Source organism: Telmatherina bonti (genome assembly GCF_933228915.1).
Source record: "Telmatherina bonti genome assembly, chromosome: 7".
NCBI lineage: Eukaryota > Metazoa > Chordata > Actinopteri > Atheriniformes > Telmatherinidae > Telmatherina > Telmatherina bonti.
Window position 1 is genome coordinate 18,283,370 of NC_136625.1, and position 21,703 is coordinate 18,305,072.

The following is a 21,703-nucleotide window of genomic DNA, read 5'->3' on the forward strand; positions in this document are numbered from 1 at the left end:
CTTTTTTGTTTTGTTTGTTTGCCTGTTTTTTTTTTTTTTAAAGAGGCAACTACTAAAAAGGAAAGATTACTTCTCATCTGTAATATTTTACACACAATGGTCCAGTCCCTAAGTTAAGTATTTCTATGCTTGAAGGATTTGTTGCCAGTGCTGAGCAGTACTAAAATAAATCTAATTAAAATAATCATATAGTGATTATTATATGCCAATTAATATTGTTGCTATTGTTCTTGTTCATTCGAAAGTCAAGTAAGGACTTAACTGAAATTTATTTATTTATTTAAGGAAGACCCACAGAAAGCCCAGAAGAACTGCTTAAACACATTTAAAAGTTTACTAGAAAAATCTGGAGGCAAAACCCTATAAAAAGTTGAGAGGTTTTTTTTTGTTTGTTTGTTTGTTTTTTTGTTTTGTTTTTTTTGTCATGTCTTATTCATGCTGACGTTGCTTAGGTTTAGAATTCTTCTTCAGAAACTTTTAGCGGCTTTGAAGAGCAACACGACAGTGGCGAACGAGTAGCGCTTTTCACGCAGGTAAATGCATTGTGGACTACTAAACTAAAGCCTTGACAACCTTTCGTTTGGTTTTATTATAAAGGATGTAGTTATAGAGATTGCAGTGACTGAAACCAGACAAAACCTGGCAATAAAACAATTCTGTATGTACTGTGGCCCATTGACATATCTGTCTACGCTGTAGCCAACCTGTCAGTCAACTTATCAAAACGTCATGAAAGCTGGCAGCCACGGAAAAGCCTCGAAGGATCATGGGAAATGAAGTGTTTGTCCAAAATGGGTCATACCAATATTTTTGTAATGTTTTAGTGAAATTTAGGATCTCTTATGGAGGCTAGTTATATCTTATAAACTATTACTTGTTTCTGTTTCCAATGATGTACTGTAAAATTATACATAACATTCAAATGAAGGGTAAAATTACTGATTAAATTGTGAAAATCCGACACCTTACCCCCCTCTGTAACAGAATAATGCCGGCCAGCTGTTAACGCGTGCCCTCTTCTACCGTCGGATTACGGCTGTGGCAGGACGCTGTGGGTCATAAAACGTCGAATAAAACTATAAGTAAGTAGTAGGAAAGTTGCTTTTGTGGATCTGGGAGACTTAAAAACTTGCACTTTTCTTGTCAAACCCACAAATTATTCAATCTTTAGAGGAGTTTTTCTTGAAGCGCCACGTGGTCAACTGAGCTACAAGTTGGTGTGGCTGTCAAATTTGTGAACGTAATTTAAACTAAAGGATTGGTGTTCAGGCTAAACACTGTTGTTATGGACTTTTGTTGTCACATTTTATTAATATAACGGTGTCTTTAATATTCCTATATTACTCTCGAACTGTCTATGTTTAGTCATTATTCTGGTGTCACATATTTTCATAACTAGAAGTCCTGTGTTTCCTTCCATAAAAGAGTTGAAACTACACGCATGTCCAAAGTGTCAGAACCGCTTTTATTATTTCTCTGTTCGTCACCAGCTTCTCACTCCACCAAAAAGAAGGTGAGTGATGGTGTTGAAACTGCTTTTCAGCCGATGCTCACATGCTTTTTGCAAAACTTGCAGTGTAGTTGAAAAACATTTACCCTCAGCTGCCAGTTTAACAGTACTACTACAACTAATGCAGTTTAGTACGGTGCATATGTAGTAAATCCAATCAAATGAGTTTGAGTTGAAGTTTTTTTTTTGACGAGCACTACATACAACTTTACGATTATTGATGTAGTATTCAAAAGTTGATGCATTTACCATACTCGTGTTTCAGCAATTCCGACATAGTTAATGGCATTTAATGCTAGTTTAGGCTAAAATGCAGTATTTTATTGTCTCAATGCAAAACATGCGTCTAGCAGATGTTTTGCATTTTTAAAAAATTTAAACAAGCTATCCCAACCTCCTTTTTAATTGTGGTTTCCCTTATCTGTAAAGTAACATTAACAGCTGCTATGATTGCCTTAAAGTTGAAATGCACTTCTAATAGAGAGCTGTACTCTCTAAAAAGGGGGGAGAGAGTGGGAGAAAAAATGTCTCAGTAAGTTAGTTTAGCTGGGTGTACCTTTATAAACTGGCAAATGACACTGCATCTGCACTAACATTGATTTAACCAAAGCCTCTTCCTTTTTTCTGTGTACAAATTGCCATATATGTAGTGCATGATGTACAAGTTTTGTGACATATTTACTTTATAAGACAGTCATGTTTTGTTTTCTGTGCATTTTTAAATGCATGTTTTCTTTTTATTTGCACAGTAGGTACTTTTGAACTATTTAAATATACAGTTCTACGGTAGGCAGCCTACATTATCCTACCAACATGCCAAAGCAAAGGTGAGATGCACACTGTTCCAAGTGTTTTAAATGGAACATATTTTCATATTTTAATGCACTTGTGGTGTTTCTTCATTAAGCAAACACAGCTGGGTCTCTAAGGGGTGGCCTCCTGCTTTGCAGCACACCTGTCAGGTTGCGCGTTACCAACCTGGTTTGTGTCGGGTTGATCAGATCAGTTTTTAAGAATAAGTAATTTGACATGGTTACTGAGGAAACACTATAAATGTATTCTAACATTCATTTGCATTACTGGTGTTGTATTGCCTTGCTTGCTTTGACTGTTTTTAGTCCAGTATGACTATTTTTAAAGGGAAATGTTCAGTTTTCTGTGGAATTGTAGCATTTTGAACTACAATCTCAACCATATTGGTACTAAACTTTGCTGTTTGAGCTTTCCCTGATGCTTCTAACCAGCCTGTTCCATTGTGATGCTAACGTCACACTGAACTAATGGAAATAGCCTCTGCCTTTTTTTCCCCATCAATCATCTGACATGTAAATAGAGAAGACTCGCCATTAGTGAAGAAATGGATCAAAACCATCAGAGAGGAGCCCCTCAAAATGCTGTCCCGGTTGGTGCCTTCAGGCAGGGCAATGTTCCCACTGTAGAGCAGGGAATCATCAGTGGGGACAATGTCCAATTTGGGAGGCTGCGGCACCGCTCACATTTGTCCCACTCGGAGAGCTCTGGGGCAGAAGAGGAGCGTCTTGGATCTTCTGTGGAGGCCAGTGGCTCTTATGGTCGTAGCCCTGTCCTCCAGGGTGTGCAAGCAGATCCTATATGGTACAACCGCAGTGCTTTTGAGCATGCTGAGAGCAACTACCAGCGATGGCTTGCAGCTAATGGCAACGGGCCCCTGTCGTCTTCACCACGGAGCCCCAGCACCAGAGGATCTTTGACTTTCCACTCAAGACGTACCCATGGTCAACAGCAGGATCAGGAGCACACGATCATCACTGTGAAGGCCTCTGGTACTCCTCACCGTCAGTTCATTAGAGGTCGTAATCGCACCTCCTCTGAGACTGAGCAGGGGAGCAAAGGCAGCAGGGGACCACAGCTGAGGAAGAGAGGGCTCTCTGAGACGGAAAGCAGGCCCAAATGGGACAAGTATGACACCTCTTACACAGGGAATGGGAGAGACATGATGTATGTGTCTGTGAGTGTGTGTTATTATGCAAGTATATTTTGTCTGTCGACACTGTTTGCACTTTCTTCAGTTATGCTAACTTATGCGTCAACCTTTAAAGCCAAGGGAATATGTAGGTAGACATGTCAGTCTAACAAATGTTGTAATGTAAGATGATGTAAAGTGTGTGTGGTACATAGGTCTGTCATTTGTATGTTTATATAATGAAGTGGGTCTCTGCTTTTACTGACTGTATGGAAGGCAGTGACCCACCTTTTGTTCCATAATCCTGACTTTGCAGACGAAGCAACTCCGTTTGTGTGGAGAATTTGTCTCTGTCTGCAGTAATCCATCCCCAAATGATTGGGAGATGAAATGTTTGTCAGAGGTTGTCATGGTCATTGTCTATTGTATAACTTATTTTAAATGATTCCCCCTTTCTGTTGTCATGTTGAATATACTACTAGAAAATGTCTAAGTTGCATTTGTTTCTTCCCATTCCACCTGCAACTCCACTTGTGGCCCTGCATGCTTTTGTAAACGATCATATAGCAAAGTTAAAGACAAGCATTTGATTAAGTCGCATTACATCATTTACATCACATATTTTGCTGGTTGGAAGACCTAAAAACGTACTCATTGTTGTTGAAGAGAAAAACTTGTCAAATACTGACTAGTGTTTATATGTCGTCCTATGTCCTGAACGCTCTGCCTCCTTTTCGCAGTTCCAACATGAGCGGACTGCAGTGCCTCGCCACAGAGAACATCTGGTTCGACAAGCACCGTTACGATGAGGCAGAGAAGCGCTTCTATGAAGGAGTCAACGGCCCTGCCACTCAACAACAGCAGGTGGGACGAACCCTTAGTTTGCCACGTGTAACTGGGTTGTTACTTCACATCCTCAGCCAGTTATCAGGGTTGTGTGTGTGTATAGTCCAGTCACTGCCCTGTTAGTTTGGGCAATAGTTGCATCATGGTTTGTCACCACATTCTGGTGCCTGGAGCAGCTGTCTCATGTTTGTGACTCGATTTAGAAGAGGCTCATCGTAGTTAGGGGGTCAGGTGTCTTGGCAGCTGTCTCAGTTTCTCACTACATCCTGGGCTATAGTAGAAACTTGTGGAGTCCTTATGCATGCCCGGGGCACCATGAGTATTGGTATTATTTTGGTATTATATCGCAAAACATTGTCCTATGTTACAGTTAGGTTTTAAGTTGGTTTTAATTTTATTTGCTGCCAGCACAAACACTCATAGGCTGTCTCAGCGCTGAAAAAAAAATAGCATCTAAAATGTTCTCAGAGAAGATGAGTGTAATGTTGGAAAGACGGCAGGAATAAAGGCTGAGATCAGCCGTGGAATTATGCGAGTTCATCAACAAAACCCTGTCAGTCAAAACAGGAGCATGAGGACAGCTGATCATTGTGAGACAGCAGTGTCTCGAATTCACGCTGCGCATTTAAATAAACTGATCAGTGAATTAATTTGCCCCAAATGAGCAGCTTCATGGCTCAGTGGAGCTCTATTTATAAAATCATGGTTTTATAGCAACTTGCTTTTAAGTGTCTGCAAAGGAGACCACTGCAGAATAATTGTATCGACGTTCTCCCTCCCTTCATGACGCAGCCAGATATGATTTTGTCTTTGCCATCAATGTACAGATTCTTTTTGCTCATAAATTAGGATTGAAGTATGCAGCTTTCAAACAAACGGGAAAGGTTTTGGGAATCCCTGCTTCTCACTCAAAACAAACAGAAGAAACAGGACAATGATGGGAAGTAAATCTCCCATGTTTACTGCTTTGATGTGTTTTTTATATAATATAATTATATTATACTGCACACTCGATGTGAACTTGATTGAATTGGTTGCCTGCTAAAAGTGTGTTGTAATGTACTTTTTGAGATGTACAATGCAGAAATCTCAAGTTAACTTTGGAGGCCTTGCAGCAGTAGATGTATGAACGTGTGACTGATACTGATGAAGCTCCTACATTTGTTCACATTGATGCTTTTTTTTATTTTATTTTTTTTTATTTTATTTTTTTTATTAATTTGATTGAATGTGATGGGGTTTTTTTTTGTTTTTTTGTTTTGGTTTTTTTAAACAAAAGTGTTTTGACAATCCAAAATGTTAAAGCAGGGTTCATACGGTCATGAAAAACCTGGAAAAGTTATGGAATTTTAAAATTCAATTTCCAGGCCCTGGAAAAGTTATTAAAAATATCTATTTTGTCAGAAGATTTTTGAAAAGTTATGGAAATATATAATGTTTAATCAAATATCCAAATAAATTGTGTGTCGCAATAAAATGCCAATTGCCTCAGACGTCACTATTTTTTGGTGGTGAAAGGGTTTATTCAATTTGGCGGCATTCATGCGCCTTTGGATTGAAAGTACACCCACATTTGTAGGGGAGACCGGCCTAAGTTCAGGAAACGGAAAAGGTGACTGCGACAGCATGCCAGGAAAATGCTATTTTAATAACACGTGGCTTTCAAAAGAATAATATCATCTGTGGCTCGATAGGGACACTGACATGAGATGTGCCAGATGTAAATGTTGTGTTAAATCATTCAATATATCAAATATGGGCAAATCAGCACTCGTGAGCCACTTGAAAGGAAAGAAGCACCAAGCTGTAGCTACAAGTGCTAACAGCACAGTAACAATAAGTGATTTTATGAAAGCTGGGACATCCAGAAGCAGTTCTTCAGTTTACACAGCAACAAAGCAGGCAACTATCACCATTTCTGCCAATAATGAAATGCTTAAAGCGGAGATACTATGGGCCCTAAAGTATAGTTTTTATTAGGAAGAGCTCACATTGGAAGAATTTTATTTGAAGTTTTCTATAATTGTTTTGAAGGAAAGTACAAAGACTTGTACTCCACAGATTTATTACGCATATACGCATGCATAGTGTGAAATTAAAATGTATTGAAGTGCACTTGTCTGGTGTTTTTAGGTTTTACAGTCACCACACTGTACATTTCAGACAGTCCTAATACAGCCTTTCTCCAGTAGGGCCCCATGGGCCAAAAGCACTAACCTCTTACAATCAAGCATCTTTTTCACCTCCTAGTGCATGTGTTTTTTAGTGATCAGTGCTTAGGTCTCAAGGTCTCAAAGACATTCCCAATTTTCTCTCACTTTTATTAAAGAAATCTCTATTATTAAAATATAAATGATCCACAAAATCTGGTGGCATTCAAAACTAAAGTAATAGTGAACAAAAACCTTCAAAACGGTATAGCTAAGCTGAGGTTTGCAGTTTTTAAAGAAAATTATCTATAGGTTGGTTGTAAAATCACTTGGCAAATGGCAAGAATTGTACCAGTTAAACATTTTTGGTGTGTTTGTGTGTGTTTTAAGTTAGGGTCAATGTTTTAAAAATAATTTGAAGTTTTGAACTTGGTCAAATAGTTTCTTCTGAGGCTTTTCAACTCCACAATCTAGCACTGCCTGGCATAGCTATGCATGTTTTTGGTTTTCCGCTCTGGGTTATACAGCATAAGAAAATTTATTTTTCTGCCCCTGCTCAGGTTCTACGTATGCTACGTGAAAGCTGTTTCACCTTGAAATGCACCTTTGCTGAAAATCCTCCCCTGTGGTTATATTACAGTCTTGAAAGTTCTGAAGTCCTGCATCAAATCTTTGTCTCTGAAGTAGATCCGAAAACTGTCCAGAATTTAAAAATTTTCATGTTTTCATAAATTACAAACCAAGACATGGTTATGTCCTAATATTTAAACTAAAATAAAATGGCAAAAATGAAATTAAATGAAAAATAATTTAATCCGGGGATAAAATTTAAAATGCTTGTCACAAGCAAGAAGTGTCTGGTCCCTGTCAGTGCAGCTTCGCTCTGCACTATAATGATAATGAGCTGATTGGTCCTATTATCCAGAATCAATCTGTGTAATCTTGCTCTTGTCATTCAAAGTTTTTAGAATTTAAATTTCTCTATAAATGTATAAAAATGTAAGAAAGGTAATGGGAAAACCTGTCTAATATAATGGCAGACTGGTATACTGCTGCTGATAGAAGAAATCTTCAGTAATGGCAGGCTTATGTTGCTGAAGGTAACACGGATTTGTGGTTTAACTTGTTGGGGTTTGACCACATTAGACCAGGTTCTGCTTAGTAACTACAAGATTTAAAATGTTCAAATCTTAAGTCTTGTATTTATTCTACAGAGCATGTAGACTTATTAACATTATTTGCAAAATCTTTATTCTGTTTCTAAAAATAAAAAAAATATCAATTTTAAATAATTTGCTGAATCTATGTGGCAGTGACGAATGTAGCTTTTTATGCTTTAACCCGTGTTTATAATTTTCAACCAGTTTGGCTGTACTTTAAACTTTTTACCCAGTCCATTTTTTAATGTTATATCAACTGTGAGTCTCCTATAATTATTTTTTTCCTTTAAGTATGAATGCAGTTTGATGTGTGAAAAGGGTAGATGTTGTAGATGGCATTGTTTGTTTTGGTACCTACAACCTCTGCTGCTCTTGTGTTCATGTTTTACTATTCTCTAACCTTATACGTCACTGCGGGCAGGCAAAAACAGCCCTGCAGCAGGCCAAGGGGCGCCAGCAGAAACGACAGCACAGAAACGTAAGTCCCTCTGGTCCAGTTTCACAGCTCTGGCCTGGGAATACCGCATGACTGAAATGAACTGCTTGCTGTGTCTGCTGATGCCTGACGTGAAGTGTCTTACTGCTGTTACAGCATTGGTGTGTCATGCTGTCATCATCCTCACTTTTTTTTTGTTGTTGTGGCGTAGCTGCTGTGCTAAATCAATATAGTATCACCTTTAATACATCAACAAAAGCTTTGGGGGGAAAAAAAAGTACAAACTTGGTTTTAGTTAGTTACTAAAGCCACCATCATGTCGTAGTTCCCAGATTTACTTTGATCAAACTCTCTGCATCCCTGCTTGTGTGCACATTATTGAGTACATGAGTCCTTCAAAAGCTGAAGTTTTTATACAATAATTTAGGACAGACTCCGGGTTTCCGTATGAGATTCCGGGTGTAATGTGCATACACTGCCAGTTGGCTACAAGCTGAGCGGGCAGGGAAAACCCTGTTCTTGATTTAAAAACAAAGCATTTCCTGAATGAAATGTGTGTGTTTTAGGTTTATCTAGAATTAAAACGATGTGGTGTATGTTGCTCATTCAGGAGTGAGAGGTCTGAATTCTTCAGATCAGAGCATTGTGACAGGAAGTAAGCATAAGTTTTTATTTCCAGATGCCGCTGTGCACATGGCTGCTTTCATCTAGAACATGGCTTCTTGCCATTTCATGTGCCCACATATAGACATGTTTACCTCATACTAAGGTAGCTTGCTGGGGGGTGTTGTGTTTTGTCTTTTTCACATTGTGACCTAAAATTTGATTCTGTAACATAATTCAAATTAAAACGCAAAACCAGAAATGCCTTTTCATTGTCAGAACTTACCTGCATTTTTTGACTTATAAATATGCTTAATCATCCAAAATGCATTTTTAATTTCTTCAATACTGTTCATTTTGTGACTTAATGAAACTGATAAAGAAAAGGACAAAGATTTAATTTTGAAAGCATGCCCCAGCAAATGGGTCCCAAAATGACACTTGAAATGTCAAATTTTAAAATAAAAAATAATTTATTGCATTTTAATTTTATTTTGGTACAGAATCACGTCCATTAAAAATGATCAATTTTTTCCTCAGTTATGGAATTACTAATAAACTACTTTCCATTTTAAATTGATACTGAATGGACGTCCTACTATAATATTTGTGATGGTTCATCATGTCGCATGCTTTCATATTCTGCATAAATTCTGGCTTGTATGTTTTTGGAAATACCTTTTTCATAAAGTTTTGTGTAAATAATTTTGTTTACAAGCTGCTTTTATCTTCCACGGAATGTGTGTTCATGAGTTCCCATCCCTCTGCCTGCACACACTGCAAGTCCAAACACTGAACTTTCTCATTTTAAGGTAGAAGCTACCTAAAGGTTCCCTTGTTCTGAAAACAAACTATTCAGTTGTGATTGTTGCAAAGCTGATCTAGAGGTACCAAGAAAAGCATAATTTGAGTGGGAATGTTCATGGTGTTTTGACTCTTGTGTTTGATCAGTTTTTAAATGAATCTGTTATGGATTGTGCTTTATTTTATTTCTTCATTATTTCTGCTAACTGAATTCATCCTTTGCATAGTCATCTTCACATGGGGGAGGAGACCAGGAACTGGTGTCACGCATGAAGAGCCTGGAGCTGGAGAACCACACTCTGCACAAAGGTGTGTTTTTTTTATTTTTTGTTTGTTTTAATGATCACCAGAATCTGCTGCTTTCCTTGGATTTGGAGTATCTTGATAAATTCTGAGCTTAAATTGCTTGTTTGAAAATCATGACCCACTAAACACAGGACAGGCGCCCCAACCTCAGCCAGGTGGTTGCTGAATGAAGCTCCAATAAACACCACAGAATGGAATTGACAACATTGTCATAACTTCATCTTGTGAATATATTTAACTATGCTCACACATAGCCTACAGCAATGTTGGCAGCTCTCCAAATACACTGACAAGCAGTTTTATTGACGAAGCATTTTGTTTTTCACAAACGTGTTTCTAGTTTCAACGTGTGAGGCAATACTTCAGATCAGTTAAACAGTTAAGATGCTTTGAAAGTTTAAAAACTATTTTACGGCCCGAAATATCAGCCGGCTCATTTATTGGTTGACGTCTTTTACATTCCCGCTGTGTTTGCATGCTAGTGGTGGAGGAGATGAGGGCGGCCCTGCAGAAGCTGGAGTCCAGAGTGGCTATGCTGGAGAAGTCTCCTGCAGCTGTCCCTTGTGCCAAGGTACACAATAAAGCATTAAGCAGACACGGTAGATCAAGCTTTTATCAACTGTGGTCCTCAGGGGCCACTGTCTGCAGGTTGCACACGTTTCCCTGCTTCAGCACACTTGGCTAAAATTAATAAGTTATTGTAAAGAACTTGACAATAAACTGTCATGATATGCAATACAAACGAGTAATTAAGAGGATATAATAACTTTTTTTAAAAATTAGGCTGTATGAGGCTTTTTGTTTATTTAATTTTTTTTTTCCTTCAAATATTCCCTCCCTGATATGTCCAGGCTGCTCCAGTCCAGGCTGCTCCAGTTAAACAGGTCAAGGTGGAAAATGGTGATGAAGATGATGACGACATCGACTTGTTCGGCAGTGATGAAGAAGACGAGGAGGCAGCACGTCTCAAGCAGGAGCGTGTAGACGCCTATGCAGCTAAGAAAGCCAAGAAACCTGCCCTCATCGCCAAGTCATCCATCATACTGGACGTCAAGCCCGTATGTACACGCCTGTTCTCTGCCACTGCGTTCTCATACGACAATTACATGTGGTAGAATGTGCAAAATTCCTAAAAATTTGGATGCCTAAATTAAAGTTGTGAAGCATTTACTTTATCAGAAAAGTGCTGAATAACTTCTAAACGACTGCAAATATGTGCTGCATTTTTATCTAGTATTGTCAATTGTCGATTTTTGCAAACGCTGGAAATGATGCCAGAATATCAAACGTGAGTCGTCATCCCCTTCCAGCTGGGTTCCAGTCTTACCAATTTAACTCTCTGCAGTGGCGCTTTATACATTGCAATGAGTTGATTGGTCAAATGAGTCATCACTTCTCGTGTGACTCGGCACTAAAAACATAGCAGGAACAGCAGGTTTTGTGTAAAACTACATACTAAGAAGAAAGAACACATACTGTCAGATGATTCTCCTCCTCTGTTTTTGTATCACATTCTTCTTCATTATAATTCAAAAAAGGTATTGTGGCTGACACAACTATTGCTGCCTGATTTTAACCCCACCAACCAGGTGAGGGTACAGTTGGCTGTGGAAAAGCTTCAGAGATCAGGGTTTACTTAATCAAACTCCCACGTCCCCGTGGAAACGGGACAATTTATTCTGTTTGTAATTGCAGGAGGAGGTTGCACATATTACAACCAAGTTTTTGATTAATTGATTGATTCTTTGTTTAAGTGGGACGATGAGACGGATATGGGGAAACTGGAGGAGTGTGTGCGCTCAGTGCAGATGGATGGACTCCTGTGGGGAGCTTCCAAGCTGGTTCCAGTGGGATACGGTATCAAGAAGCTTCAGATCAACTGTGTTGTCGAGGATGACAAAGTTGGGACTGACATCCTGGAGGAGGAGATTACCAAGTTTGAGGACTACGTGAGTCACATTTACTTTTAAATTTTTTTGTTTTTATTTTTATCTTTATATATAAGCTGACTGGAATTTCTCATGTGGTGCTCACAACATCGAAGCATGCTCAGTGACAACAGCAGCATCTGTGGGTTTGTCAGTATATTAACACACAAACAGGAAACTATATTGTTTTAAAATGTTTGTATATTTTAGTTTCCTGATTTTTATTAATTACTGTGTATACACACACTTGACTGTAATTATTTTTATTGGTAGTGAATAATCTGAATCATGGAGGCTGCGTTATTGGTTTCAGACATGATTCCAGCTTTTGGTGATGATAAATTTGTAGGATAAGTTTTTATTTCATTTATAGCTTTAAACTATTTACACAAACAGGCCTAACTACACATTTATAACAGATTTGGGATTTTGATACGCAATTTTACTTGATAATCCAAAATGTATTGTTTATTAATACATACAGTTTCTGAGACATTTTCCATTATTTTATGGTACATAAAAACAATAAGTGTGACATCACTTGGGAAATATACAACAAAAAAATCTTTCTGTTAAAGAGGCCAGATAACAACTTGATAAAAAAAAAAATTGACCTATTTCTTACATGGGTTTGGCTTTAAAGGATTAAACGGTGAATCATGTACTGCAGCTTCTCATTGTTAATACCTGAGTGTAGGTGACAGTGCTCCCTGACATGGAAGTATTTCTACGGAAGCAGTCGTATGTCAATAAAATGGGCACAGATGACTGTGAAGCTCCTAAATATGTAACGTATTACAATTATTGAAATCAAATTTTCTCATGTTAAGGTCTGTGTTTAGGGTATTCTCTTCTACTGTTTCTACGTGATACTGTATCTCTAACCCTGTTAGATAGCATGAAATTGCTTTTTCACTTGACAAGTTTTACTAGAGACAGGATATTAACACTTTGCATGAAATTAAACTGCAGCCAGCAGCTGGTAAGCTGGCACACATTTCGGTCAATTCAAACACGTTTCTATGATAGCAGCTTTTTAAAAAGTCAGATAAAAAAGCAATCTAATAATAAGGGTGGCCAATTTGAAAAATGATAAATTTTTGATTGGCATTAATCTCATTGATGAGCATGAGCCATTTTCAGTCAGTCTATCTAAAAGTGCTTGCTGTGTGTCCCTCAGCACACTCCACTCTACTGGCAGTAATGCACTTCTGAACTGGTTGCTTAAAATGTTCAAGAAAACCCTAAAGACTGGGGGGAAAAAATAAAACACTGGCATGCAAGCAGACTGAGGAAGAAAACTGAGCATCAGTGTACCAGAGAATATATGTAGAAAGCATGGATGTGATGCTGAAACTAAATGGTTTCCTTCCCAAAACAAGAATCTGGTCCATGTCAGGCATCAGTAATGTGGTAGTGGGTTGCATTGTGTAAAAACAAGAACAGATTAATAATTAGCTAACTTTGTCATCAGGTGGTTACCAAAGCTGTCAGTGCGACCAGTTTGTTTAGTTGCCTGAAAAGGTATAAATCCAGTGAGGAGACAAAGCAGTGTGGGCTGATGAAACCAGTACAAGCATCTGCCACCATCCCATTTGTGGCTGCTGCACTATATAAAGACTTCAAGTAAGCGAGGAGATCACAACAGCCCTAAACTGTTTTAAAGTGTAACTATTTTACTTCTTCTTATTATTATTTATTATTATTATTATTATTATTATTATATATCTGAAAATCACAACATTTAACTGTACTGTGATTGAAGTGATATAGTAAAGGAAATAAATTAATCATATTACTCAACTATATCAGGTAAATAAATTAAAAATGGCAAGTTAGAAAAATGATTTTTGTAGAGTGCACATGTATTTAGGGGGGAAAAAAAGTGTTTAAAAATAAAAAATAGACTCTTTGAGAGTTTGGGAGTTTTTTCTTCCAACACTGCTCTCTAAAGAAGGCAGACAGAAAAACCCAGAAAGGTTGAGGCTTATGTTGGAGCCAGTTCTCTCTCTGCATCTCATCTCTGCACAGACGCTCAGAGTTAACATCTCTGAGGAGCTTGTGGGGAGATTCCAGCCACATTATGCTGTAGGAGGGAGGCACAAGAGGGCTTACCTGAAAGGGCTGTCTAGACTCCTGTGAGAGGACAAAGGTGATGGTTTCAGTCCATTTTATATGCCTCCACTGCATCCATCTGATTTTTACTGATTTATTTGTTTAAAGTGAGTCATTTATCAAGATAATTTCTTTTCACACCCAAATCTTTACTTTGTGTCTTCCTGCTTCTATTCCTCATGTATTTGACAATGTGCTTCAATGTCACCACAAAGCAACAAACTGAAGTGGTTAACTCATGCAGAGTGCAGTCATGTACCTGTCTCAAAGATAACAATTATGAATATTTACCTTCTTTATTATAAGCACTCGATCCTTGTTCATACTGCACTTACATTTACAAATGTAATGTTGATAGTTATATAAATGATGCAATCCAACCTGTTTTTACTGAACAGCGATTGTAACAATACCCTTGTAAATAATTATGGGATATAAAGTCAACTTTAGAGACAGTTCTAAATTTGGACAAAGCCAAGCAGTTTTCCAAGGACAAGTACAAAACTCTCCACAAATACCTTCACTGAACAGCAATGATGTTGAATTTAACATCAAAATGAAATGAAAACCAACTTGCTTTGGCTTTTTTTTCATGCTTTTCATATATAGATGTATGTCTGATTATATCCAAAGTATGGGAATTCTTTTTGTTGAAAAATTAATTCACTTAGCCTAACCCTTTAAACCAAGTCCAAGAAAGAATAATTTATTTATTCTTTATTTGGCCCTTTGACAAGATTTATAAAAGAATTGATAAAAATAATTCCTGTTTATTACTGTGATGTTGCTGCTATTGTTGTACAGGATGTCCACCAGGGGGCAGAAGACTAGTAGCAGAATTTTTCTTCAGCAAAGTTTTTACTACAAAGTAGGGCTGGGCGATATATCGAATATACTCGATATATCGTAGCTAGTCCCCTGTGCGAATATAGAAAATGCCTATATTCGTCATATTAGAGTATCCTGTTGTCACGCAGTTGTTTTTAGCTGTGGGCGGAGTTTTCTCACTCCTCCTCAACTCAGCACCACTTTGCACAGAGTTAAAGCAAGCGCACCTAGTTACGTACATAACTGCTACGTCATGAGAGGCAGCGTGTAGCCACTTTCTCGCTAAATTTGGCGACTTTTTGTGAAAAGCGACTAGCGACAAATCTAGCAACTTTTACTGGAGTTATTGGAGACTTTCCTGGTGTTTTGGCGACTGACTTTAAAGCGCATATTGTAAAGTTATTGTCACGAACGAGAGTCTCTCCCCGTCCTAAAGCACTCAGTCGCTCCGGCTGCAGCTGCAGCCAGTCAGAGGAGCAGAGAGGACACCTGTACGACTCCACCTACAGTCACAATGAACCGCCAAATCCACCACTGATCCCGCTCTGGATTACAGAGTGGGATGTAAATTGAAAAGTTTTTCACGTCACGCAAAAATAATTCATTATATTTGATTGCATTCACAACCTCTGTCACTTACTCACCTCATCCACTGTGTGTCACACAAGCATATTTATCTAGCTCGTCATGTCTCTAGAAAGTACAGAAAGCAGTGGGAATCAAATCCTGAATTAAAAGTTGGCTGAAGCCGTTTATTGGAGACGATACGAGGGCATTCTGCCTGTATTATTAGACTGATTTCTATGCTAAACTCTGCAATTAAAAAAAAAAAAAATACACGACAACTCAAAAACGTATCCATAAAGCAAAGCCTTATAATAGTTCATTATTTTCATACGTTGCATTTATTACATCATGCAAAGTCACTTTATTTTGTTTTAAAATGACATGTTTCTGCCACTGCTTTAACTGTTCAATAAATGCGGTTTTGATCATTTGCTTCGTTACAATTTCATCCTTTTGGCATGAATGTTTAAAATCAGCATATCTTAATGCAGTATGAACAATTATGTTTTAATGGAGGCACAAAATCATCTTACTGATGTGATTGTATGTGCCAAAGCATTAATTCAAGGCTAAGGTAAATATCGAGATATATATCGTATATCGTGACATGGCATAAAAATATTGGGATATTACTAAAAGGTCATATCGTCCAGCCCTACTACAAAGTGATGCAAAATGTCTGAGAAACTGTTTATTGAATATGACACACATGGCATTGAAGGGTGGAATTGTACAGGCCTCGACAGATTTAAGAAAACTTACTTTAATCAAGAAATAAATCATGCATTTTGGATGGTGTTTTGAGAAGCACATGGCCAAATCGGATTTCCATGTACAAAACGGCACAAAAGAAAAGCTCTCCAGGAGCCGATGAGTTCATATGTTTAGTTAAATGAAAACCTGACTTTTCTTTTCTTCTCTTCTCTTCTGCAGGTCCAAAGTGTAGATGTTGCTGCCTTCAACAAGATCTAAGCCTCCCCTGCTCCACCAAAGTTTTGTTGCTGCTCCAGCTTGTACGGTTATTAAAAAGTTGAGCATTGAGCACAAATTTCTGTTTCAGATTTTTTCTTTTGAAAGAAATATTTTATTAACAAGGCAAAGAATTAATTGAAGCAGTTCAGCAGAGCTTCAAGGTAGAACCTAACCCAACCCAAAAGCCGGGGTATAAAGGCTGGGTAAATGTGGTCTTTTCTTTATGAATTACAACCATTTTATCAGAAACATTATAAAATGCAAGAATCCCAGCTCTGAAATTCAGATAGACGCCTATTCTGCTGCAGCAGAGAGCAGCGACGGGGACGCTCTCCTTTTTGTGCTGGAATGAGCAGACCGTGTTGGAGCAGTCCAGGCTCCAGGACTTGGAGTTGTGTCCCAGCTTGCTGTCGCTGCCCCCTCCACTCCTGCTCATGTTTTTGTAGCAGACGCCGATGGAGACTCCTTTGTTTCCAGACCACTCAACCTCCCAGTAACAGCGACCCGCCATCCCAGCTCTGCTTAGCACCTGGGCCCAACTGGTGAAGCGGTCCGGGTGGTCGGGGTAGAGCTGCGACTCGGAACGTGTTGTTACAGATCGCCATCCGTCGGAGAAGCTCAGGTAAGAGTTGGCTGTGTTGGGATCCAGAGTTAAATCGTTGTAATCTGGACAGAAACATGGTCAAATTGACATCACTGGTTTCTCAAAGGATGCTGAATGTCTGCCAGTCAACCGTACTCACATTGGAGGAAGTCTGCTCTTGACTTTGGTTCTGTGTTGTATGAAATGTCAACGTCTTTAGCTGTTAAGAGATGGAAAATGATCAACTTGGACTCTTAAAAGTTATTCATTGAAAGTTTGGCCTAAAAGTATCTGTGCCCAAAACTCACTTACCTTTAGTCCTTTCAGAGGTGCTGAAATTACTGCTTTCTTTCAGTGAAATAACTAGAAATAAAAATAAATGTCATATTTACAGAATGCAAGACATATGTATAAAAAAAAAACCTGCGAGATGCTGTAAATGTACCTTTATTGGATAGTTTGTTGAAATCTTTCAGAAGCTCATCGTTCAGGTTGTCCTTTAGATCAACCAGGGCCCCTCCGATGGTTTTATACATCGAGTATGTCATTGCATCAGTGTTGGGCATCTCCACAGTGTTTGTGGGGAAATGAAGAGATCGGCACTTCTGCAAAGAAACCCAGCAACCAATTTACAAAACTTTATTTGAATGGAAACAGAATGAGCCTTGGGCAGGTTTATCTTTTTCCTTTTAATGGTCTGAATGGTTGTGAGATTGTGAATCAGGTTCACAGTTGCAGTTGAGCTGACTGGATCCTCTGACCATCCAGACATGCATGTTGGGTTATAGGTTACTCTAAATTGTCTCCAGGAGTGAGTGTGAACGTTAACGGTTGTTTGTCTCTCTGTTGGCCCTGCGATGGACTGGCGAGCTGTCCATGGTGTACCCCGCCTCTCCAGCGATTACTACGATAGACTCCAGCTGCACCACGACCTTCAATCGAACTAAGGGCTTCAGACTATAAATTGTGCAGGTGTGGTTGCATCTTCCAGCTGGTTTCTATAATCTGACTTTGATTGGTCTTTCACCTGATCCTTCATACTTTACCTTCCTCTGGTCTCCTGCTCTGTTAGCTTAAATATTTTAGGAATGGAAGAAGAGTGTAAGAAGTATTTCTTCCTGCTGTAATGCAGATGTCGAAGGTTACAGCAGACTAAATCCTGCCGGTTCTTTTTAACATACCTGGACGAAGTAGATGTGGTCCTCCGTGTGAGAAAGCCTCTCCAGCTCTACTTCAGCCCTCCTGAGCTCAGTGATCTCCCTCTGTATCTTCTCCAGCACCTCCTCCGCCTGACCGACAGCCCCGCTCTCCTGGATTCTGATCAGCTCCTTCACCTCACTGCTTTGTTTCTCAATGGATCGAATAAGCTTGGAGAAAATCCTCTCGCTCTCCTCCATTGCAGCTTCGGTGCAGTGCTGCGGAGGGTAAAGTTATCTCTGCTTTCCAACAAGCATGCTTACACTAAACCTACATGTGAGGAACACTCACCTTGATGAATCTGACGACATATTTCAGTTCCTTCTCTGTGTCCTTTAGCTTCTGCACGGACTTCAAGGAGGTTTCTCTGAGTCTTTTCTAAGAGAATGTAACAGATTTTTAGAAGAAGCGGTCGAGTAATTCCTCTACAGTTGGCTTTAAGGGAATTTTTTATATTTCACAGTCAAAGGATTGGATTACGCCGGAAACTCTTTGGTCTATCAGCTGTGATAACATCAGAGCACAAGATAAGACTGCAGGACCAAGTCACATTTTTACTCTTCTTCTGTTCAATATTTCAACAGAAGCCTTCAAAACGGGCCATAAAAAGATGTATCCTACATTTCAGACATACAAATTCAGTGTCTTGTGCCTCCTCTCCAACTTCAGACACTACAGATTAGAAATGAGTCACCTTAATATTTTATTGATATACAGCAGGTTTTTAAAAGGAGAACTGCAGACCGTAATCATTACATATGCAGAGAGTTTAGTCAGAAATGTCTGAAGCAGCATATGTCCTGATTTTAAGGATGTAGAGATGAAACGGGTCTGAGGGTTGGCTGATTTTTGTTTATAAGCAACGCCTGGGACACAAGCTGTTAGTTTCTCTTGGTCGCATGGATGCTGTTACAGAACTTATGAGCTAAATATTAAAGGAGCGTCCAGGAATTTATATTTAATCTACCTTCTTATATAAATGCCCGACCCGGTGCTCATTTGAAAAGAACAAACCAGGAAAGCCAGGAAAGCTTAAACCATGTTTGCACAGTTATTCATCTGGAAACACAGAGTCAAATTATCTACATACCAGTTCCATGCAACAGCAAAAACAATCACTCATGCAGTAAACTTGTTTTCTACTGCAGAAGTGTGTTTGTCTGTTTTTGTTTTCTCATATCTTTGAGCATAAACCTGATTTTCAGTTACTGTTTGTGGTTTCTATCAGACTCTGGTTTCGACCTGGAAGTTAGAAGTTGAGTTTTGGGAAATAAAGACATAATTTTATGTGGTTGCGGCTGACAAAGTGAAGTATCATAAGATTGCATTTATAATATTTCCTTATTTTAGTACTGTCTCTTTTTGTGCTCCTAGTGTGTCAAATGCAATAAAATCAGAAATTAAAGTAAACAAAATGTCATTAAACTGAAAATAAAATGTCAAACGTGCCTCCATATTGCTGTGTGGTGCAGAACCCCTGACGTTCCATTGCTTGACATGCAAACGGCTTTCAGGACAAATAAAACTTCACAGATCAGGAATGAATGAGTGCTCTGTAGCACAGGGAACACACCCTGGGGAGAATCTTCAATCAAACATGTACTTCAGATTAGATGAGTCATTAAAACCTGACTCAGGTGGAAGAGCGGTCACCTTCCAATCAGAAAATGGGCGGTTTGAGCCCCACAATACATGTTAAAGTATCCTTGAGCGAGACTGACGTGTTCATCAGTGTGTGTGTGTGTGTGTATAGTAAAGAATATAGCCAGGCTGGAACTAGAGATTTAAAAGATGCTGTAAAAGTGTGTGAATGTGACTTGTAGTCTAAAACAGTTAAATGTATTCAGATAATATTTACTTTATAAAAACACTGGATTAGTAAGGGAATATTGTCAGTAAAAGACAGATCTTGTGTATTTACACTGTAGGCAGTATTAACTGTGTAGATGTCGGTAGGCACATAAAATAATTCTAAAAACATCCGTAGAGACACATTCATACCAGTGCTTCCAAAAAGACATACCTTGTGGCTCAGTCATAACCATTACAATTAATTTTTTTTTTTTTTTTTTTTTACTTCCTTAATCGACACATAAATCTATACATGACATTCAACACAGCATGAAAGGTAGGAACGTTATTTGACACAAGCATTCCAAAAAGCACTCCTTTTTCAAAACTTCGTTATAATGGTACATAATTGTCATTTTCTTTTTCCCCCTTTTTTTGTATATTGTATAACTAACTACTTTTTCTTATTATAGCAGCCTTTTTTCCTATTAAAGAGACCAGAAAGTTTGTGTTCATGGTTGACTTGCTTGCTCTTTAGTTTGAACATGATCAGAAAGACCGTTCCTTCATGCTCCCAGTGAGTTAAACTTACTGGCAGCAGCTTATCATAACACAGACTTGAGATAACTGGGTTACCTTTTACCTCAGCTGTCAGTATTCTCTTTAGTAAGAATTTCCTGAGTAGCAAACACAGAATAGGTCTACTGTATTTCAGAACCTAAATCCAATTCCTACTGTGTCACAATACTCCGTGTTTAATTCAGTTACAGATTTAATGTTTACCCAGATGAAGCATAAAAGCTGTTATAAAAGCACAGAAGGTGCTTCCATTTCAGTCATTGGTTCAGCACATCATCAACTCGGGTTAAGAATAGCCAGATGATTGATAGATAGATATCTATCTATCATCTGGCTATTCTTTTATGCTTCATCTGGGTAATATATATATAATGGTACATAATTGTCATTTTCTTTCCCCCCTTTTTATATATATATATATATATATATATATATATATATACACTAATCATCACAACGTTGACTAATTGTGATGAGAAAACAAACTTAAATGGTCCTTTATACCTTAACACACCAGATCTGCACCATCTTCTGCATCTGTTCTACTTCTAGTGTCTTTTAAATTTAAATTTATACTGTCCCTTGCAAATGACTTTGGATAAAAGCATCAAAATATAAAAATCAAATACAAGCCAATGTCCACATTTGTAATGTACCTCTGGATTTTTTTTTTAAATGAATGATCAAAGTTTTAAAAAAAAAAGACAATTATATGGTAAAGTTTAAATAGAAACAATCTTGAATTTCTGACTCACCTGCTGAATTGCTCTCTCGTCAGCCACTGAGACGATGTCGTGACCCTTGTGTTTGTCTTTAACACACTGTGAGCACACACACTGCTGGTCGGTGTGGCAGTAGAGGCGCAGTAACTTGTCATGCTGCTGACACAGCTTCTCTCTCAGCTGATCTGAGGCTGGGATCAGCTGGTGGGCTTTTCTGTGAAAGCGTTCTTCGTGAACCTTGAGGTGAGCCACGCAGTAAGACTCTAAACACACGAGGCAGGACTTCACAGCCCGGCTGTTTCTGGCCCTGCAGGCGCTGCATTTCACTTTTTCCGGTTTATTCAGATGTTGAGCTGCAGTTTGGACTTGCTCACTTCTGAGAAACTTTTCCACCACTTCACCCAGAACCGTGTTTATGCTCAGCAGAGGTCTCGGATTGAACACATGCCGGCACTGAGGGCAGCTGTGCTGGTTTTTCTGCTTGTCCCTGTTCCAGTAGTCTTCAATGCAGTCCAGACAGTAGCTGTGTCCACAGGGAATCGTCACGGGGTCTCGTAAAACCTCCAAACACACTGGACAGCAGAACTGATCCTGATCTATAGAAATAGTTGCGGCTGCCATTGCTTACGCACTCTGAACTGAAACAGGAAGAGACAAAGATGGG

General features: G+C 38.7%; 2 protein-coding genes across 4 annotated transcripts; one reads left to right on the forward strand and one right to left on the reverse strand.

Moving 5' to 3' along the window:
• Window positions 1-983: 983 nt before the first annotated feature.
• Window positions 984-16,243, forward strand: LOC306758267 (elongation factor 1-delta-like). Of its 3 annotated transcripts, none has more exons than XM_079243539.1 (10): window positions 984-1,082; window positions 1,491-1,513; window positions 2,260-2,337; window positions 4,193-4,316; window positions 8,030-8,086; window positions 9,679-9,760; window positions 10,240-10,328; window positions 10,609-10,815; window positions 11,512-11,706; window positions 16,129-16,243. In XM_079243539.1, the coding sequence occupies exons 3-10, from the start codon at window positions 2,324-2,326 to the stop codon at window positions 16,165-16,167; spliced, it is 807 nt and encodes a 268-aa protein (XP_079099665.1). In that variant the 5' UTR covers window positions 984-1,082; window positions 1,491-1,513; window positions 2,260-2,323; the 3' UTR covers window positions 16,168-16,243. The 3 variants fall into 3 exon arrangements, with proteins under 3 accessions (XP_079099665.1, XP_079099663.1, XP_079099664.1); XM_079243537.1 differs by lacking the exon at window positions 2,260-2,337 and adding an exon at window positions 2,844-3,448 and having other exon boundaries at window positions 990-1,082; XM_079243538.1 differs by lacking the exon at window positions 2,260-2,337 and adding an exon at window positions 2,801-3,448 and having other exon boundaries at window positions 1,047-1,082.
• A 69-nt stretch (window positions 16,244-16,312) lies between these two features.
• LOC306758456 (E3 ubiquitin/ISG15 ligase TRIM25-like) lies at window positions 16,313-21,660 on the reverse strand (the record flags this gene model as incomplete). The annotated part of the gene is made up of 7 exons (XM_079243784.1): window positions 16,313-16,833; window positions 16,911-16,970; window positions 17,063-17,113; window positions 17,196-17,355; window positions 17,932-18,165; window positions 18,239-18,325; window positions 21,073-21,660. 7 exons carry the CDS (start codon window positions 21,658-21,660, stop codon window positions 16,313-16,315), a joined length of 1,701 nt encoding a protein of 566 aa, XP_079099910.1.
• Window positions 21,661-21,703: the final 43 nt, after the last annotated feature.

What these genes read in the sequence shown, in the direction of transcription:
- LOC306758267 (XM_079243537.1), top strand. Translation starts at nt 2,868, where the DNA reads ATGGATCAAAACCATCAGAGAGGAGCCCCTCAAAATGCTGTCCCGGTT. An exon ending in AGAAACGACAGCACAGAAAC is followed by an intron (nt 8,087 to 9,678) that starts GTAAGTCCCTCT and finishes TCCTTTGCATAG; the next exon opens with TCATCTTCACATGGGGGAGG. An exon ending in GAACCACACTCTGCACAAAG is followed by an intron (nt 9,761 to 10,239) that starts GTGTGTTTTTTT and finishes TTTGCATGCTAG; the next exon opens with TGGTGGAGGAGATGAGGGCG.